Source organism: Carcharodon carcharias, chromosome 7 (assembly GCF_017639515.1).
Source record: "Carcharodon carcharias isolate sCarCar2 chromosome 7, sCarCar2.pri, whole genome shotgun sequence".
NCBI lineage: Eukaryota > Metazoa > Chordata > Chondrichthyes > Lamniformes > Lamnidae > Carcharodon > Carcharodon carcharias.
This window is the reverse complement of record NC_054473.1, coordinates 46,111,028-46,130,810: the sequence shown is the minus strand read 5'-3', so window position 1 is coordinate 46,130,810 and position 19,783 is coordinate 46,111,028. Positions and strand designations below refer to the sequence as shown.

The 19,783-nt window shown below is 41.9% G+C and overlaps 1 protein-coding gene across 1 annotated transcript in view; it reads right to left on the bottom strand.

Annotated features, from left to right (window-relative positions):
* nampt2 (nicotinamide phosphoribosyltransferase 2) overlaps positions 1-18,783 on the bottom strand; it is a 66,026-nt gene extending 47,243 nt beyond the window's left edge. The window contains exons 1-5 of the mRNA XM_041192052.1: positions 18,628-18,783; positions 13,609-13,744; positions 10,410-10,513; positions 9,342-9,470; positions 8,530-8,688 (exon numbers count right to left, since the gene is read on the bottom strand). Of these exons, the coding sequence (XP_041047986.1) occupies positions 8,530-8,688; positions 9,342-9,470; positions 10,410-10,513; positions 13,609-13,744; positions 18,628-18,696 (597 nt within the window). The 5' untranslated portion in view covers positions 18,697-18,783. The remainder of the gene's footprint in view (positions 1-8,529; positions 8,689-9,341; positions 9,471-10,409; positions 10,514-13,608; positions 13,745-18,627) is intronic.
* Positions 18,784-19,783: the final 1,000 nt, after the last annotated feature.

Below are 19,783 nucleotides of genomic sequence, written 5' to 3'. Positions count from 1 at the left end.
TTGGCCAACTAGTGAACATAGGGCAGGCTGGACAGTTTTCCCTGCCAATCTTGGATTCTGATTTACCAGGGCCAGATTGGTCTTACCTTACTGGAATTGGACCCCAAATTTATTACTTTTACTTTGGATTGCTCTTGTCCTTTTTCATAGACAACCCAAATCTTATTATACCATGAACACCATCCCTAAATTTTTCCCTGTTGATATGTACATTTCATTGAACTTGAACATTTCATTCCCCAGAACCAGATCAAGCAATACCTCATTCTTCATTGGACTGGAAACATATGGATCTAGAAAATCTTCCTGAACACATTTCAGAAACTCTTCCCCTTCTGTCCTTTACACTACTACTATCCCACACTACATCAGAAAAAGAAAGACTTGCATTTATATAGCACTTTTCAAGAATACCGGATGTCTCAAAGTGCTTTACGCCAATTAAGTTCTTTTCTGAAGTGTAGTCAATATAGTAATGTAGGAAACAGATTAGGATAATTTAATTCTCCCATTATAACTACTCTATAGCTTTTGCACTTCTGTGATTTCCTCACAAATTTGTTCCTCTATATCTTTCTCATTGGTTGGTAGCTTATAGAGCATAGCAGTGTAATGATACCTCTATTGTTTCTTAGTTTGAACCAAATACATGCAGATCTTGACCCCTCTAGAACGTGTATTCTCTCCAGCACTGTAATATTCCCCATAATCAATAATGCCACCCCCTCTCTCCTTTCTCGCTTTCCTGAACACTTTGTATCCAGGGATATGAAACATCCTGTCTGTGAAAACCAGGTCTCGGTATTATTTTAAGCTTTTTCAGATCCATGCATGGAGTTTTTGTCAGCCAGTATATAATGATCTTATTGACCAATAACATAGTTCCATTGTGATCTAAAATCATATATGAGCATTTTCTCTAACATCTTGATCCGAATAACGTTCATTATTCAGGGAGGTGGTGGCTTAGTGGTATTGTCAGTGGACTAGTGATCCAAGGTAATGCTCTGGGTCTGCCACGGCAGATGTGGAGTTTTATTTCACAAAAATCTGGAATGAAAAATCTAATGGTGACCATGAAACCATTGTCAATTGTTGTAAAAACCCATCTGGTTCACTAATATCCTTTAGGGAAGGAAATCTGCCATCCTTACCTGTTCTGACCTACATGTGACTATAGAATCACAGCAATGTGGTTGACTTTTAAATGCCCTCTGACCAAGGCAATTAGGGATTAGACAATAAATGCTGGCCTAGCCAGAGATACCCACATCCCATGAACAATTTTTAAAAAAATGGATAGACACATATACTGGAGATTAACTTTATTGGGGTCTGTATGAACAGTCCATTCATAAGGATGTGCATTAACCTTCTGCAGGAAGTTCACTCCCTCAAATACAAAAATCAACACACTCAAAGATTAAGATAGAGTGCTGCTTTATTTATTGATAAACATTGATATTTATGACTAAAGGTACTTTCAGGGTCATGAGATGCAAAGCTTCAAGCTTCAGTTGTTTTAATGTGTCAGCTTATGACTGGGTGCATGATCCAAAGAAATAGGCATCCAACCTTGTAAAGCAGGCATTTAATTGCCAGTGTAGGATCTGACATTCTCACCCGGATAGGTCATTCAATCCATCAGGCTTAGACAACTGTTCATTAACTTCTGAAAATAAGTCTCCATCGTTTTCACCGGGATGCACTTTATTACAACACTTAAATGGACAATTAACTTACAAAATTAATACACCTAAAAAAGGTAAACAAGCTGACAGCTACTTCATCAAAAAGGAATTAATTTCCTCCATGTATTAGGACTCTTTGTGGCAGAGAGAAGATACAATGGAAGAAATACAATTGAAACACTTAAAAGACAACTGATACCATTATCTTTAGAAGCAAGCCATTCTGAAAAATGTTAGAATTTATAGGAAGCAAAGGAAATAGAAGCCATATTTAGCCCAAGTAGATGAGGGAGTGTTTCTGATTCTGCATCCAGGCACAGCCACAACCAAAATAATTAGATATGTAAGGGACTAAGACCTCACACTGTATAATTTTAGATATCACCATGGATTTTTCTAAACTTTTAAAAACTGAACAAAGACCCTTAAAATAGCTGAAACTGTGTCTTTGACTCCTGAAGAGAAGAAGCCACTTTGCAGTTTTGTAAATCTCATGTTTCATTATGTCAGAGGAGCTACGAACCATCATCTGGGGACAGCACAGCCCAGCTTCAAAGAGATCTAAACAAAGGCCATCTGCATTTAATAATGCAGGCTGGCCAAAAGGAGATGGACCGTCTGCTAAGACAAAGGCTCCTCAACCTTTCTTTCACTTCCTTATGGCTAAGACTCTTTGGAATCCAGACAATGGATACACATCCTTTGTCAAAGATGGTACTGAGTTGAAAGTCATGTGACATGGGCCTCTGGCTTGTGGAACCAGTAATATTGCCTTGCTGAACTGCAAAGCTTAGCCAGCTATTTACCATCTGACTGGCAGACTCACAGAAAAGGAGCTCTGCCCAGGTTGAACACCTGGCCCCATCTACACTGCTTCTGTTGGAACTTCTGTACCATCACCTACAAGACTGATTCATTTCTACGTGCCTATCTCACCGTGTGAAGTCAACACTACATAGAAGTGAATTCTATGACATCGCTTTTTCAGCCCACTGACCTTCATGAAGGAATACTTCACTGTGCTATGATTCTGGACTGTGGAACCCACGTGGACCAATATTTATTTTCTCTGTGGTCTCTGTACTGTAAATTCTTCTTTTCTCTCTCCCTCTCTTTACTGTCTGAGTGTGGAGGTGACATTGTGACCCTCCTCCTTCATTGTGTGTAAATAGACTAACCTCTTGAGTTCATCCAGTCTCAAGTTTGCTGCAGGGTTATTAATAGAAAAATGTATTGCACCAAAACCGAGGGGTTAGGAAATATGCCACTACATAAAAAGAGGGAAACAAATCAAAACATCTTTCAGTTTACGGATGGGTGGTTAGAAGAGAAATTAGTGTTGTTTAAATTAATACCCCTTCTGTCCATAATGGTGCATTTCTGTAAAGGACTTCATCCAGTTGTCCCTCTATTTTAAATTGACTAAAGAATAATCAGGTTGATTTGCTCCAATAATCCCATTTTTTTTTAAATATTCTGTGGATCTAGTTTCTCCAAGATACTGGAGGCAAATCAAAGAAAATCAACCTTCATTAGTAAGCACAACACTGTCATTTTCACTGGAACTTTCTATCTTATAAACTAAATTCCTGCATTGTAGAAGCAAATCCTTTGACTCAGGTCAATACAGAATCACAGAATCTTTACAGTGCAGAAGGAGGCCATTTGGCCCATTGAGTCTGCACTGGCTCCCTGAAAGAGCATCCCACCTAGTCCCACTCCCCTGCCTTATCCCTATAACTTTGTACATTCTCTCTTTTCAGATAGTAATCCAATTCCTTTTTGAATACCTTGATTGAACCTGCCTCCACCACCCTCTCAGGAAGTTTGTTCCAGACTCTAATCACCCTCTGTATTCTCTCCAATGCCTTCACACCCTTCCTCAAGTACAGTGCCCAAAACTGGACGCAGTACTCCAGATAAGGCTTAATTAGTGTCTTATACAAATTCAACATCACCTCCTTACCCTTGTACTCAATGGCCCTATTAATATGGCCTAAGATACTATATGCTTTATTAACTGCTCTCAACATGTCCTGCAATATTCGATGACTTATGTACATAAACACTGAGGTCCCACTATTCCTGCACCTCCCTTAGAGTTTTTTCCCTTTATTTTATACTGTCCCTCCATGTTCTTCCTGCCAAAATGAATCACCTCACACTTGTGCATTGAACCTCATCAGCCACTTGTCTGCCCAATCCACCGTGTCCTTTTGAAGTTCACTACTATCCTCACAGTTTACAACATTTCCAATCTTCATATCGTCTGCAAATTTTGAAATCATGCCCTGAATACCTTAGTCTAGGTCATTAATATATATCAGAAATGCAAGGGTCCCAACACTGACCCCTGAGGAACTCTACTACAAACCTTCCTCCAATCTGAAAAACAGCCATTTATCTCTACTCTCTGTTTCCTGTCACTCAGCCAATTTCTTATCCAAGTGCCTACTTTCCATTTTATTCCATGAGCTAGAATTTTGCGCACAAGTGTTATGTGGCACTGTATCAAATGCCTTTTGAAAATCCATATACACCACATCAATAGCATTGCCCTTATCAACCTTCTCTGTTACCTCCTCAAAAAATTCCAGCAAGTTAGTTAAACATGATTTTCCCTGAATGAATGGCTTTCCTTAATTATCCTGCACTTGTCTAAGCATTGATTTAGTCCCAAACCATAGTTTCTATATGTTTCCCTAGCACTGAAGTTGCTGGCTTTATCTTTGCACTCCTTTTTGAACAAGGTTGTGACATTCACAATTCTACAATCATCTGGCAACATCCCTCTGTCTAAAGAAAATTGGAAGATTATCACTAGTGCCTCCACAATTTCCACTCACTTCCCTCAGTACACTTGGATGCATTTCATCTGGTCCTGGTGCTTTATCAATTTTAAGTAAAGATAGCTTTTCTAACACCACCTCCTTTTCAATTGTAAGTTCTTCTCGTGTACCAGTTACCTCATCTCTCACCTCGGCATGGATAACATCCTCTTCCTTTGTAAAGAAAGATACAAAATGCTTGTTTAATACATCTGCTATTTTTCCTGCCACCATGTGCAAATCTCCTTTTTTATTCCTAATTGGCCCTACTTTCTTTTACCACCCTTTTTTATTTATATACTTTGAGGACTTTGGGATTTCCTCTTATATTAGCTTTTTATGCTCTCTCCTTGCTTTTCTTATTGGTTTTTCCACTTCCCCTCTGGTCCTGATTCTCCATATTCAGCTTGATTCTCCATTGTATTTTCTACCTGACATCTGTTGTATACACACTTCTTCTTTTTCATTTTCACCTCTACCTCTCTTGTCATCCAGGATGCTCTCGATTTATCTGTCCTACCTTTCCCCTTCAAGGGAATATACCTTGACATTGCCTGAAAGTGGCCCATTGCTCAGTCTTTTCTGCCAGCATTAGATTCCAACTCACTCGACTCGGATGCATTCTCATCCCTATAGCTATGGAATTCTCTACCACGGATTGCTGTGGAGGCCAAGTCAGAAGAAGGAAATGGATAGATTTCTGGACTCTAAAGGCATCAAGAGGTATGGGGAGAGCACGGGAGTACGGCGTTGAGATATAGGATAAGCCATGATCATAATGAATGGTGGAGCAGCCTGGAAAGGCCGAATGACCCACTCCTGCTCCTATTTTCTGTGTTTCTATACTCATTCAAGTTGGCTTTCCCCTAATTAATTATTCCTGCTCCGGATTGCTCCTTTTCCTTCTCCATGGCCAACCTAAATCTTATAATAAAATGGTCATGTCCCCTAAGTGCTCTCCCACTGATATTTGATCCACTTGGGCCAACTCATTCCCCAGAACCAGGTCCAACTGTGCCTTCCCTCTCATTGGATTGGAAACATTCTGCAGCAGAAAATTATCTTGAATGCTTTCTAGGAGCTCTCGCCCCTCTTGTACCTTTCAACTATTCCTATCCCAGTCCATATTTGTATAATTGAAGTTCCCCCATTATAATTGCTCTATGATTCTTGCACCTCTCTGTAACTTCTTTGCAAATTTGTTTCTCTACATCCCTTCCACTAGCTGTTGGTCTATGTACTACACTGATCAATGTTATTGTTCCTTTTTCATTCCTTACCTATAGCCAGAGATTCCTTCTGTGACCCCTCTGGAACATTGTCTCTCTCCAGTATTGTAATGGCATCTTTAATCAAAACTGCTACGCACCCACCCCCCCACCCAACTTTTCTTCCTTTCCTGTATCTCCTAAACACCTTGTACTCATGAATATTTAACACCCAGTCCTGCCCTTCTTTGAGCCAGGTCTCTCTGTTATAGCAATAATATCAGAATTCCATTTGTCAACTTGTGCCTGCGGTTCACCAGTCTTATTAACCGTACTCCATACATTCACATACATGCACATTAACCCTGATTTAGGCTGTTTTTACTTACCCCCTTACTCTGACCCCATCTAAGGACTTACTATTGTCTACTCTAACTATATCAAAGTCTCCAAGTATCTTATTTACCTTGATACTACTCTGATATATCCTCCTTATCAGTTAATACTTCTCTATTTCTCACTGCCAGTTTCTCTCCTCTCCAATTTGAATTTACCCTCAGGTTCCCATTGCCCTGCCAATCTAGTTTAAACCCTCCCCAACAGTACTAGCAAACCTACCTGCGAGGACATCAGTCCCAGTCATTTTAAGGTGCAACCTGTCCTCCTTGTATAGGTCCCACCGTCCTCCTTGTATAGGTCCCATCTGCCCCTGAACCGGTCCCAATGCCTCCCAAATCTCAGGCCTTCCTTCGTACTCCATTTCTCCAGCCATGTGTTGAACTGTTCAGTCTTCCTCTTCTTATGCTCACTAGCATGTGGCACTGGGAGTAACCCTGAGATTACTGCTTGAGGTCCTGCTTTTTACTTCCCTTCCTAACTCTACAAAATTTGTTTTCAGGACCTTATCCCTTTTCCTACCTACATCATTGGTCCCAATGTGGACCACTTTCCCCCAAAAGAATGTGCTGCAGCCACTCTGTGACATCCTTGATCCTGGCACCAGGATGCAACATACAATTCTGGAGTCACGTCTACGGCCACAATACCACCTGTCTGTTCCCCGAATTATGGAATCCCCTAACACTTCCACTCTTCCTCCACCCCTACCATACAGCTGAGCCACCTGTGATGCCAGGAACTTGGCTCTTGCTTCAGTCCTCCAAGGAACTATCTGCCCCACCAATATCCAAAATGGAAAAATGATTAGAGAGCGAGAGAATATCAGGGGATTCCTTCACTATCTTAGATATGCCAGTCATTACCTTTTCCCTCTCTGCCTGTGTTCTTATTAGCTGCAGTGTGACTACCTCTATAAACATGCTATCTAGGTAATCCCCAACATTGTGGATATGTCTGAGTGATTCTACCTGCCACTCAAGCTCAAGTTTCTGCATCTGGTGACACTTCCTGCCGATGTGTCTTTGTGCCTGCATGACTTCCCACATCCCACAAGATGCACATTCCACATGGCCGAGCGGCATTGACATACCATAAACTTTGTATAAAATGTTAACTATAGTATGGTATAATATAATAACTCACCTGTTACTTACCAATCATCTCCTCTGTGCCAAGTCCGGAAAGGCCTATACTTACCAACCAACTTACGGGCCTCTTGTGACATTACTTTTAGATATTTTTTTCTCCATTCGCATCGTTTTCAGATTCCTGAATGCCTCCTCACTTGCGCCTTTTTCAGATTTCTGACTGCCTCCCCACTTGCGCCTTTTTCAGATTTCTGACTGCCTCCCTACTTGTGCCTTTTTCAGATTTCTGACTGCCTCCCCACTTGTGCCTTTTTCAGATTTCTGACTGCCTCCCCACTCACTCCGTTTTCAGATTCCCAACTGTCTGTCCTCTCCAAAATAAGTTATTGAAGCAATTATGGTCTGACACAATTGGGTAGCAGCACAAATTCCCTTGCATACAAAAACATAGGGCTGGATTTTACAGGGCAAAGAAAAGTTGGTCAGCAGCTGAAGCACCAAAAAAAGCCAGACCCACAACCAGTGGGCTAAACTGGACGAGAGTGGAAATTCCATCCTTCAGTGGGAGGAAGACCATACCCCGCCCACAAGAAGTGCCAGCCAATCTGATTGGGTAATGGCTGCCAGAGACAGACAAATCCCAGGCTTTTAGGGCAGGAGGGATCCATGAGTTCAGGACAGTCGGGGGAAGGAAGAACTGTCTTGGAGGGCAGGCGGAGAGGAATGAAGAGGGGTGACCCTGATGCACACAGAGCACCCCCCAGAATGATGTGTCACCTATTCCTTCCTGCCCTTTTTCAACCTGGCCATGTACTGCCCACTCCTGCCTGATAGCCTACACGATAATACAGTTGGCGCTATGTAATGTCCCAGTCAAATAGCAACAAGCTCAAATGACCTTTAATTACTTAGTTAAATACGGCAGGCGGGTTGCTGATTTCAGCACCCGCCCACCTAGCGTATATGGGAGACAGGTTGGGGGTGGGCAGGAAGGTGGTGCGCTAAGCACCCTTTGTATTTTATTTCCCCCCAACTGACAAAAATATGCCTGGGGTGGTGAAGGGAAGGGGCATAAAATTCAGCCGATGGAAACAGTGAAACCAACTAATTTGAACAAATTATCCAAATAAAATCTACCAAAAACTGCCCCATTTGATTGAAACACCTCCAAGTTCATGTTTGCTATATTTACTGCCCAGACATTATTGCCATCATGCACATCGGAATGGTTTATTGGGTCATCCCAAATCAAAATTACATGATAAAATACCAAAGACAATTATACCCAACGTTGAAATGAAATGTAAAATAGTACCTCTTGTGAAGAGACTCCCCTGTAACCAAAGTCATGAAATTTGAACTCCAGACCATCCAGACTTCCTGATGTTTTGTGTAAGAATAGAGCTAGAATCTTCTTGAATTCCCTGGATATGGTAGCAACAGTGATAGGATACCAGACCTGAACCAGCATGGTCTGTTGAGAGAAAGCATATAGATTTATTTTTGTTAAATTATTACTGGAGAAAGCTTGAGCCTTAATGGAGTCTATTTAGCTCATTTTAACTCACAGATTTTCAAAGTCAGAACTCCACTACTTGTTTTAGGGCCAGTGATGTTAAACATTCGTGAAGCTTCCAATGGATAGTGCAGAGAGAATGATGGTGGAAAATGGAGCAAGTATTAGTTGTGTCCACTCCCTTACAGCCCAACGTCAAAAATGCAGGTGGGATAGCATTAGCCACTGGAGTTCCTACTTGCCTTACCTCTCATGGTCCCAATATACAGTGTGCCTACAAGAGGCTGAAATTAGGTCTACAAAAATAATTCAGGTAAATTTTATGACCTGGAACACTGAAGAAACACAGATTCTTCCACTTTTGAAACTGATTTCCAGTCTTCACTAAAATTTCTAACTTGACCTGTTGCCTCTGCCTCCGAGGGCTTGTCCAATACCATATTTTCCCAAATGCCACCCCAATGTGGGGTTAGGGTGGGGGGGGGGGTGAAGGTGCAAAACAACTGTACCAATCCAGGTGCAGACACCTGATAACAAATGCCAATGACCTGCTCCCTAGAATTCTCACAGGATCAGGCATCAAGGTTTAATGATAAACAGTGAAAACAAACCTCAATGTAGTTTGTCAACCAAAAGCATTTGGGATCCGTATTCTCTACTGTAAAAAGGACATTCCCACGAGGAATGATGCTTCCTTCGGGAATGGCTTTAATACGAACAGGTAAATATCCATTGTGTTTCTGAAATAAAAGAAGATTTCAAGGCATATTCAGATAACATGTTTCAGTTTAAGAAGGATCATATTGTACTACTCTGAAGAAACATCATAAGGACTAGAAACTCTGTTTCTCTCTTCAAAGATGCTGCCAGACCTGCTGAGTTTTTATAGGATTTTCTGTTTTTATTTCAGATTTCCAGCATCCGCAGTATTTTGCTTTTATTTCATAGTGTAGTGCATTTCATTATATTTTCTAGTAGTACGACGTTCTATTTCACTCAATGGGACGTGAAAACCGCCTTAATAGGTGGTGCACAAATGCACTGTGGGAGCAAACTGTAGGCTATAATTTCAGATATAGAAAAAGCAAGATTGAAGAAAGACAAGAAGTCAATCTAAATCAATTGTACAAACAATAAAAATAATGAAAAAAATTTCACATATTTTTGTACACTTCAAAAAACATTTTTTTCAACCACTGAAAGTTTCCACCCGACTTAGGCATATGAGTAGGCCATTAAGCTCCTACAGAACATCAATGTGCTCCAGTGCATGGGTAATATGTTTTAAAATCAAGTCCCAAAATTACATCAAGTAGGGTCATTGTTAACTCCTAGGATGCATCTTTGACAGAGTGGAAAAGGTTCAGTACAAGGTCTGGATTATACGGAATAATACAAGCACAGCTGTTACTGCTGAGAGATCATTTAAACCCCAAAACAATAATCCCCTATTTAACAATGGCAACCCAAACTCAAGGTGCACATCTATTGATTGGTATTCAAGCATGAAATCACATTATTAAAAAGTGACATACCTGTAATTACAGTTTAACTGTGAAACTAATACATAATGATTTTGGTAAAAAAAATTCTGCATCATGAATTTCATATACTCAGGGTTCATCTAAATGAAATTGTTTGCACACACTAATAATTTTTCTAAAGGGATAGTTTTCTACCGTTATAATGTATCGCCATCCTTCCTCGTGAAAAACAGACTGCTTGAAATGAAGCTCATAGATTTGTTTGGCTTGTTGAATTTTTTCCTCTGTCACAACTGAACCTGTAGATTTATCAACAAGATAAAATGGTAATATATCAGGGCAAGACCCTTATGGTGGAAGGTCTTCCAAGAGACAGTTACCCTCAGTACAAAGTGGTAATTCAATGAATACCAGAATGAATCCATTCATCAGCGCAAATTGAAACAGTTAGGTACTGATTGTACTCCCCTAGCCATATGGGGCACAAATCAAAATTGTGCTCCTCTTGCACCAGCCAATTGTTAAAAGACAAAATAAAAACTTCAACATTTAGGCAAAAGAAAATTAAATGCTAAAATATGGTCAACAGTGTAAACTGCAATCTACTTCAGTCATATTGCTGCTTAACATGGTCATTCCATATATGCAAGAGGGGACCCAGGGACGGCAATACATTCACTTTACCCTCCCAAGTCCCTGGAACTATTTGTAGCAATTGAAAATGGAAATGAGGCTGTAATGGTCATAGGATTGCAGGCGATCATGATATTAGATTATTGAATGCCAGTAGAAAGTAGATTGGTTATTGTGGCAGCGACAAGCTGCAACTGTACTTTGTAGATGAAACTCAGATTATGCAAAGGCTTGGTCATTTCTTAACTCACTGGAAATGATGCAAGAATAGGTACAAATGAAACTCATACATAATTTCTATTTCTATTCCACAAGATCACTGGTAAAATCTAGCAAATATCTGGGGAGGATATTCAGGAGTTATTCTGCTGCCATAACTGACCTGGGTTGCAAAAGTGTCTAATTTCATGATTAATATGTTTTCAAAGTATAACTTTTAGTTTGGGGATTGAAGTTTTAAATGTAACATAATGGAAGCACCTGGTTTGGCAAGAAGCTGGTAAACAGACCCAAGATAATTGCCATTCAAAGGATGGTCCATGTTTACTTAAAGAGGTCAAGGGTGGAAGTGTGAAAACATTAAACAATGGGTCACCCCTCTCTGAGTTTCTTCATAGAGATGTCTACGGTTGTCTCCATAATTATTCATGTGTGTCTCAGGATCAAAGTAAGGTTTAAAAGCAACGGGTAAATAAAGGAAGATCTTAAAGTATCCATATACTTTTCAGATTGAAGGACAGATTTGAAGTTGGAGGTAATGGGTTTGAATTTCTACCTGGAACATCTGAGGTATATCACACTGCCATGGGAGTAGGTTGCATGGAGGTACGTTTTGGGTTTATCTGTGTGTTTTCCCATAGAAAATGTTAAGTCAGCTCAAAAGCAGTTTTGAAACAGAAAGTTTATGTCTGTAGCTAGAACAGCTTGGAAACAGGCAATTGAAGCCAGAGAGCAGCTTTCAGAAACAGAGAGAAAGAATTTGCCAGAAGTGGTAGACTAGAATCAAAAGGGCTATCAGAAATCAGGGGTATTTCAATTGGAGTCACTAAGCAAAGGGGAAGTGAGGCCCATGCTTGAGGTGGTGTGTTCACAATCATGAGGTGCTCAAGGAGAGTTGAAAGGTCGCTTAGCTGGATGCTGGTGTAAGGACCTCAAGAAATCTCATACCTTGGAGAATAGCAGCAACACTGAGGAGAATCAAAGTCAATTCCTGAGAGCTGTGGGACGCTTTGGTTTAATTCCATGAGAAGAGGAACCCTCAAGATCCTGTGAAGAATAGGGGCACGCCTGGATAGAAATGAAAGTAGAACAGGCTGTGTCCTGTTGAGATTTTCGGACTTAAAGAGCAAGTGTTTACAAAATATAGTCTCAAGTTAGAAATACTTGCTCTGTTTGACTTGTCAAATGTGAAACCTTGTAGTGTAATTCTTTCAGTTAATAACTGGGAATTTCTTTTTAAAGGTTAATGATCTCTCTCGAGATTATAATTCCTGAAAAAAGAAAAGAGACCCACATCCTAGACCCACTGAAAACGATAGTGGGGGAGCAGGCTGAACAAGAGTACAACAAATAAGTGAAAGGAATAAGATTCAGAAAAAAAATTACAATTCAGGAAATATTTTTTACAATGTCAGCAGACAGCACTTTACAAAACAAAAACAAAATGCTGAAGATACTCAGCAGCTCAGGCAGCATCTGTGGAGGAAAAAGAAAGTTAATGGGTAGAATTTAATCAAGCCTGTTGTGATAGGAAACATAGCGGTCGGGTCCATTTAATCATCTCCTGGCAGTGGCAAAAATTCCCGCAATTAAGTTGTTAGTGGAAACAGGTCAATGTGGGGAAAATTGCCTATTGGTGGCGTGATGTTAATTAGGCTCATCACTGAGTCAATTGACACCAATTATTTCTGAACCCACCAGGATTTATTGGTGGCTCAGAGATTAAATGCCAGTGGCATGGCTTTCCTGTGCCTCCCAAAGGCTGCCAGGCAAAGACATTCCCTGGTGCTTTCTTCAGGGAAGGGGCCAGGTCTTTTTCAAAGAGACTTCGTGCCCGATTGAGGGTTAAAGCATCACGAAGGGTGGGCAGCTGGAGAAAGCCACCTCTGCCCTTGCCTGAAACCCCCAAAGAAAGCGATGCCCCTGCCCTTGCCTTCAACTCCCAGTGGCGCTGCTGGCAATGGAGAGCTGCCAGCCTGTAATTGGCTGGCAGTCTGAGAGGTGAAATTTCCACCGCCGGTATCCAAAATCCTGGGGTACGACCAACACCAGACAGTTGGGTCTCCCCCACAGAAGCAATGCATGTTCCCCATCGGTTCTCCAACAGGTAGTCAGGATCAGCATTAGGAACGTTAAATCCTGCCCAATGTTTCAGGTCTGTGACTTTTCATCAAATCTCACAGACCTGAAATGTTAACTGTCTCTCTCCCCACAGATATTACATTTCCTGCTTTTATTTCAAATTTCCAGCATCTGTGGTATTTTGCCTTAACCTTTTAACAAAAGCCTTGTGGCAGACAGGAAGTTTGAATTGCTGGTATAGTATGAGGCCTTTTAAAAGGAATCTGCAGCATAGCTAAATTTCTAGGATGATTTTCATTGAATTCGGCCTAGTTAAGGGTGTGTCCTACTGCATCCTGCCTCCCAGCTAGCATATAAAAATACAAATAAGATCAGAGGTTGTACTAAATTGTGATTGGTCTACTCAGTTGTTTTCAGTCTTGATTTTTTTCTTTAAATCCCTGGTCAACAAATATTTTACCTGATAAATATTTCTTCAGGATATACTGTAATCCAAAGAACACAACTTCTTTGAACTCATCATCTTTTCCTTTACGGCATTCAAAATAAGAGTAGATTTTACAGGTGTCTGGTGGATACTGTTTGAAATGAGTAACCTGAGAAAACAAAAGAAGACCTTTAGTGTCAAAGAGTTAATTAATAGTTTTAAGTTTCAAATTAAAATCTTCCCACCTCAAAAGTAAACATTAGAAAGGCAGCACGATCATCTCCCACAAGTTTTTTAAAAGATCAAGGTGTCATAGTGCAAGGATGGAGAGAAGAGAAAGCCAGTGAAAAAAGGAGCAGAGAGAAAAAGAGAGCAGAAGAAAAAGCAAGAGAGAGCAGAGGTGTGAGTGAAGCAAGAGAAAGTAAAAAAAAGTATTTGTGTAGAACAGCCGTACTACACGGTTAGACAGACAATTACGAAAGATCAACTATATCAGTTCTGATCAAAAATCAAACTATGATCCCCCTATTGTTATCTAGCACTGGCTACAAAGAACCATTTAATAGGCAGACCCTATATTAATATTAATATGAAAACATGGCATGAGTATAATCTGACAACTGTAAAAATCAAGATCATGATTCTATTTGCTGCATGATCGAACAATTCCAGTCGCTGACATTCTGAAAGCTTCCACTGGCAGCAAGAAAGCCCACTAGTTTCAAGCAATACAGTTCGCTAATATGTAAATTTGGGTCCTATGATGGCCAAGTCACCTATGGCTAAATTTTCAATTTCCCAACTGACCAACCCTTCATCCTTTATGTACTGTGAGATTTCTGTAGCCATTGATTTGTTCAAACACCCCATAATTTCCACCGTTGTTGCTTATTAGGTATTTTAACACCTATACTCTCTCCCATTCTGTTCCTATCCCCTATGGTCCCTTTGCTTCAAGTCTAGAGGCTGCAGTTGAGCATATCTGAACTACAACTCGCTGACCTTGAATGAAATTTCGCCAGGCGATCAGGAAAAGGCAGAAAATACACAAAGCTTATTTTTTAAATTATTTTTGTGTGGCCAAGAGGAGCAAAGATGCTGATCCAGGTTGCACAAAAATAATGTAGACAACATCATTTTTAACAGTAAAAGCAATTCTGGACAGTAAATCCCCTCCAAGTCAGGCATGATCACAACTTGGACAAATATTGTCATTCCTTCAAATATAGTTGGTCAAAATCATGGATCCCCCTATCTTACAGCAGTGTGAGAGTGCTTTCATATGGAGCGGTTTAAGGAGAAAAAGGCCCACCAGCACTTTCTCAGGAGTGACCAGGGATGGGCAATAAATGTCAGCATTGTCAGCAATACCCATATCCTGAGAATGAATTAAAAATACTACAATACTTTAAAAAAAATTAAGGTACTTCCAGAATGATAAAATAATGTTGTGCTACAAAATACAGCTGCCAAAATGGCAATAATAGAGGGCATGAAACTAAAATGTCAGAGGTTGTAAATATTTTCAAGCAATAATATTACCAGGATAGACCATTGATTGCTAATGGGTAAAATCTTTGCCCTCACAATTTTAAGAGATAAAAGAGATCCAAGCTAGTCAAGCGTAGCATAGCTTTGTAATAACCACCTGTTTTTTTTTGTACAATCAATAGTGAAAATTGCCCTGAAAAGGAAGCATAATCTTTAATCTAAGGTTACCTTTACACTGCAAGTGAAGTAATATGACAAAATGACTGCTTCACAACACTAAAAAGTGATACTTAACTTTGAAGTTAAGGCCCAGCTTGACTCCAGAGAAATGCAGAGGGAGGCTATCTTCCTCTTTATTCCACTTTCCAACAGTCAGGTTGGGTCTCGACTTTAGATTCACAGTACCGCTGCACCAAAACTGCAGTTTTTTTTTGTTCTTGGAGCATGGATTGGCAAGACCACACTTATCGCACATGCAAATACAACTACAACTTATACTGTGCAACTTGTTTCTCCTGTTAAAAGGTAACGAAATGATCCTACCCCTTCAGGAATAAGTTAGAAGTAATTTTACACTGCTGACAGTTAAACAACTGCTCTCCAGACAATGAGATTTTAAGATAAATATTTGAGGAATTTGCCACAAAAACCGTTGAATTGTGCAGTATTCTTTTAACTTTAACTGAGGGACCCCACGGCATGGCGTTATTGCTTCGAATTTACATAAATGATTCGGCTTCAGAATTTCAATGCAAGTTAGTTAAATTTGGCTGAGATGAGGGGAAATTTCTCTACTCACAGGGTGCTGAATCTTTGGAATTCTCCACCCCAGAGGGCCGTGGAAACTCAGTCATTGAGTACGTTTAAGATAGAGATTGATAGATTTTTGATGAACAATAACATAAAGGGTTATGGGGATAGTGTGGGTAAAAGGCATTGAAGTGTTCGATCAGCCTTGATCGCATTGAATGGTAATGGAGGCTCTATGGGCTAAATGGCCTTTTTCTGTTCCTATGAAGAGGGTATTCATAGTTTAAGAGGAAAGCAAAACAAGTTCTCAAATGCAACTTTCAAAAACAAATGTAATTTTCTTTAAACCAATAAGAGTAATTTGAGTGAAAAGGAAATATTTCTGTAAAGAAAAAGAAAAACTTGCAATTATATAATGCTTTTCAAACTGCCAGGCATCGGAGTACTTCCAGCCAATGAAGTAGAGTTAAAAGCAAAAAACCGCGGATGCTGGAAATCCAAAACAAAAACAAAAATAAAAATACCTGGAAAAACTCAGCTGGTCTGACAGCATCCGCAGAGAGGAATACAATTAATGTTTCGAGTCCATATGACTCCTCAACAGAACTAAGGAAAAATAGAAGAGAGGTGAAATATAAGCTCGTTTAAGGGGAGGGGTGGGACAGGTAGAGCTGGATAGAGGGCCAGTGATAGGTGGAGATAGCCAAAAGATGTCATAGACAAAAGGACGAAGAGGTGTTGATGGTGGTAATATTAGCTAAGAAATGTGGGGACATTAAGGGTAGAAAACAGGACGAGCAAGGTACAGATAGCCCTAGTGGGGATGGGGTGGAGGGAAGGGATCGAAATAGGCTAAAAGATAAAACAATGCATGGAAATACATTTAAAAATAATGGAAATAGGTGGGAAAAGAAAACTATATATAAATTATTGAAAAAAAGGGGGATCGGAAAGGGGGTGCGAATGGAGGAGAGAGTTCATGATCTAAAGTTGTTGAACTCAATATTCAGTCCGGAAGGCTGTAAAGTGCCTAGTCAGAAGATGAGGTGCTGTTCCTCCAGTTTGCGTTGAGCTTCACTGGAACACTGCAGTAGGCCAAGGATGGACATGTGGGCATGAGAGCAGGGTGGTGTGTTGAAATGGCAAGCGACAGGGAGGTCTGGGCTATGCTTGCGGACAGGCCGACGGTGTTCCGCAAAGCAGTCACCCAGTCTGCGTTTGGTCCCTCCAATGTAGAGGAAACTGCATTGGGAGCAACAAATGCAGTAGATTAAATTGAGGGAAGTGCAAGTGAAATGCTGCTTCACTTGAAAGAAGTGTTTGGGCCCTTGGACGGTGAGGAGGGGGGAAGTAAAGGGGCAGGTGTTGCACCTTCTACAATTGCATGGGAAGGTGCTGTGGGAGGGGGTTGAGGTGTAGAGGGTGATGGAGGAGTGGACCAGGGTGTCCCGGAGGGAACGATCCCTGTGGAATGCCGCCGACAGGGGTGGGGGGGATGAAGGGAAGATGTGTTTGGTGGTGGCATCATGCTGGAGTTGGTGGAAATGGTGGAGGATGATCCTTTGAATGCGGAGGCTGGTGGGGTGATAAGTGAGGACAAGAGGGACCCTATCATTGTTCTGGGAGGGAGAGGAAGGTGCGAGGGTGGATGCGCGTGAGATGGGCCGGACACGGTTGAGGTCCCTGTCAACCACCTTGGGTGGAAAACTTTGGTTAAGGAAGAAGGAAGATATGTCAGAGGAACTGTTTTTGAAAGTGGCATCATCAGAATAGATGCGACGGAGGCGAAGGAATTGAGAGAATGTGATGGAGTCCTTACAGGAAACGGGGTGTGAAGAGCTGTAGTTGAGGTAGCTGTGGGAGTTGGTAGGCTTGTAATGGATATTGGTGGACAGTCTATCACCAGAAATTGAGACAGAGAGGTATAATGAAGTAGAGTTGTTTTTTTAAAAAACCTGTATATATTGTGTATATGAGCAACAAATGTTAAATTGGACTTTATCAGTACTAATGACATGCAAACATTTTTGCACGATTGCACTCATAATTTTTCATTCATCCTAGGCAGTTTCAAACACCTGCTGAACCACAAAAATGGCTATATAGATTCCAAATTGACAAACTGGTACTGATCATACTCTGAACCATCATTTTGAGCAATGCTCGAGATAAGGCAGCAGCACTCTCCTATTCACCAGCCCACTGGTCTTTGTGTTTCAGCAACAAATGCTTCAAGGCACAGATATACCATAGCCATTTTTCATCCTGTCATTCCAGCTCACCTGGGGAGAAACAGGGCTAGCGGTGTTCCCCCAGGAACTGCCATAGATTACCACCTGTAACTTCTCTGAACTACTCCCAGTCTTCATTGGATGTACAGTACTCAGATGCCTGGTCGTTTGAAAAGCGTTATATAACCATATGGATTTTAAATCAATACTGTATCCTAGTCAAGAAACATTTGTTTAAAAGTGTCAGTCAAGATTAAAATAACCAACACATGTTTAGATCCAGCACATTTTGTGTGCTTACACTTAAGAGTTAGCAGCCATAAATAGTAGAGCTTCTGCATAGAAAATGTAAGCAATTCCCCAGCTGTTCTATTCCAGTTGCAGTCACTGCCTGTGATGGATGTATGAAGTATCACTATTGCTCATTGCATGGCTGCAGCCTGATCAACCCCCACTTCGCCTTAATCCCTGACCCCAGGACAGAGGTAATAAACAGACGGACAATCAGCAGCTGACGCCCGGCTCCGTACCCAGTGCCTGGTCCCCGGGAACTAGCGGTGACACCGGCCTTTCACTGTACCTTGTAGGAATCAGTGGCCAACAAGATGTTGAAGGCGAAGGGAGCAGCAACGGTGGGGGCTTCAGCCATCGCCCTCGCCCCCGCAGCACTGAACTCTGGCTCTCTCTGGCAGACTGGGTAAGTGTCAGCTCAGGCTGGAACAGAGCCTGTCCAAGTCCAACGTCAACCCTGATGTAGCGTCACAGCCCAGGGCGGAGCCGTGACAGAAATGAGCGTAATCCCGGAGTGCCTGCTCCCCAGGGGTGGGGGTGGAGTGCGGTGGGGAGGGGGAAGAGACACGGAGTGATCCCGGAATGCCGGCTCCCCAGCTGGGAGGAGTGATCCCGGAGTGCCGGCTCCCCGGGGGGTGGGGGGGGGGGGCTGGTGGGGAGGGGGAAGAGACCCGGAATAATGATCCCAGAGTGCCGGCTCCCTTGTGGGAGACCCGGAGTGATCCCGGAGTGCCGGCTTCCCGGGAGGGGGGTGGGGGTGGGGGACGGAGAAGAGACCTGGAATAATGATCCCAGAGTGCCAGCTCCTCGGCTGGGCGACCCGGAGTGCCAGCTCCCCGGGGGAGGGGAGACCCGGAGTGATCCTGGAGTGCCGGCTCCCCGGGGGAGGGGAAACCCGGAGTGATCCCCGAGTGCCGGCTCCCCGGGGAGGGGAGACCCGGAGCGATCCCCGAGTGCCGGTACTTGTGTTGAAACTGCTGTGCGGGATGCGAATTTTACTTTGCCAGCTGATTTGGTATTGGACAGTTTTTCTTTACCCTGATTGGTTTGTTTTTCAGTGCCCTGATTGGCCATTCAGTCAGACTGTTTTGATTGGCTAATCCGGGATTCCAGGGACGCGCTCAGTTTGAACGCGCTTTCGTGATGCGCGGGGCCTAATGAAGGTGAAGAAGAAATTGGTGTGAAAAACTCCATTTACCCCGAACTGTATCAGATCAGAAAATGTGCTCGAGGAAAAAATCTCTCTGAAGAGGAAGGCGAGATGCTTGTGAAATAATCAGGGGTAATGTAATTTTATAGATCACACGGGGTTTTTTTGGTGCATACTGGGGCTGAGGTAATTTATAGGAGGTGCTGCGGGTAGTTCACAGGATTTACTGGGGGATAGTTCACAGGATTTACTGGGGGATAGTTCACTGGAGTTACTGGGGGATAGTTCACTGGAG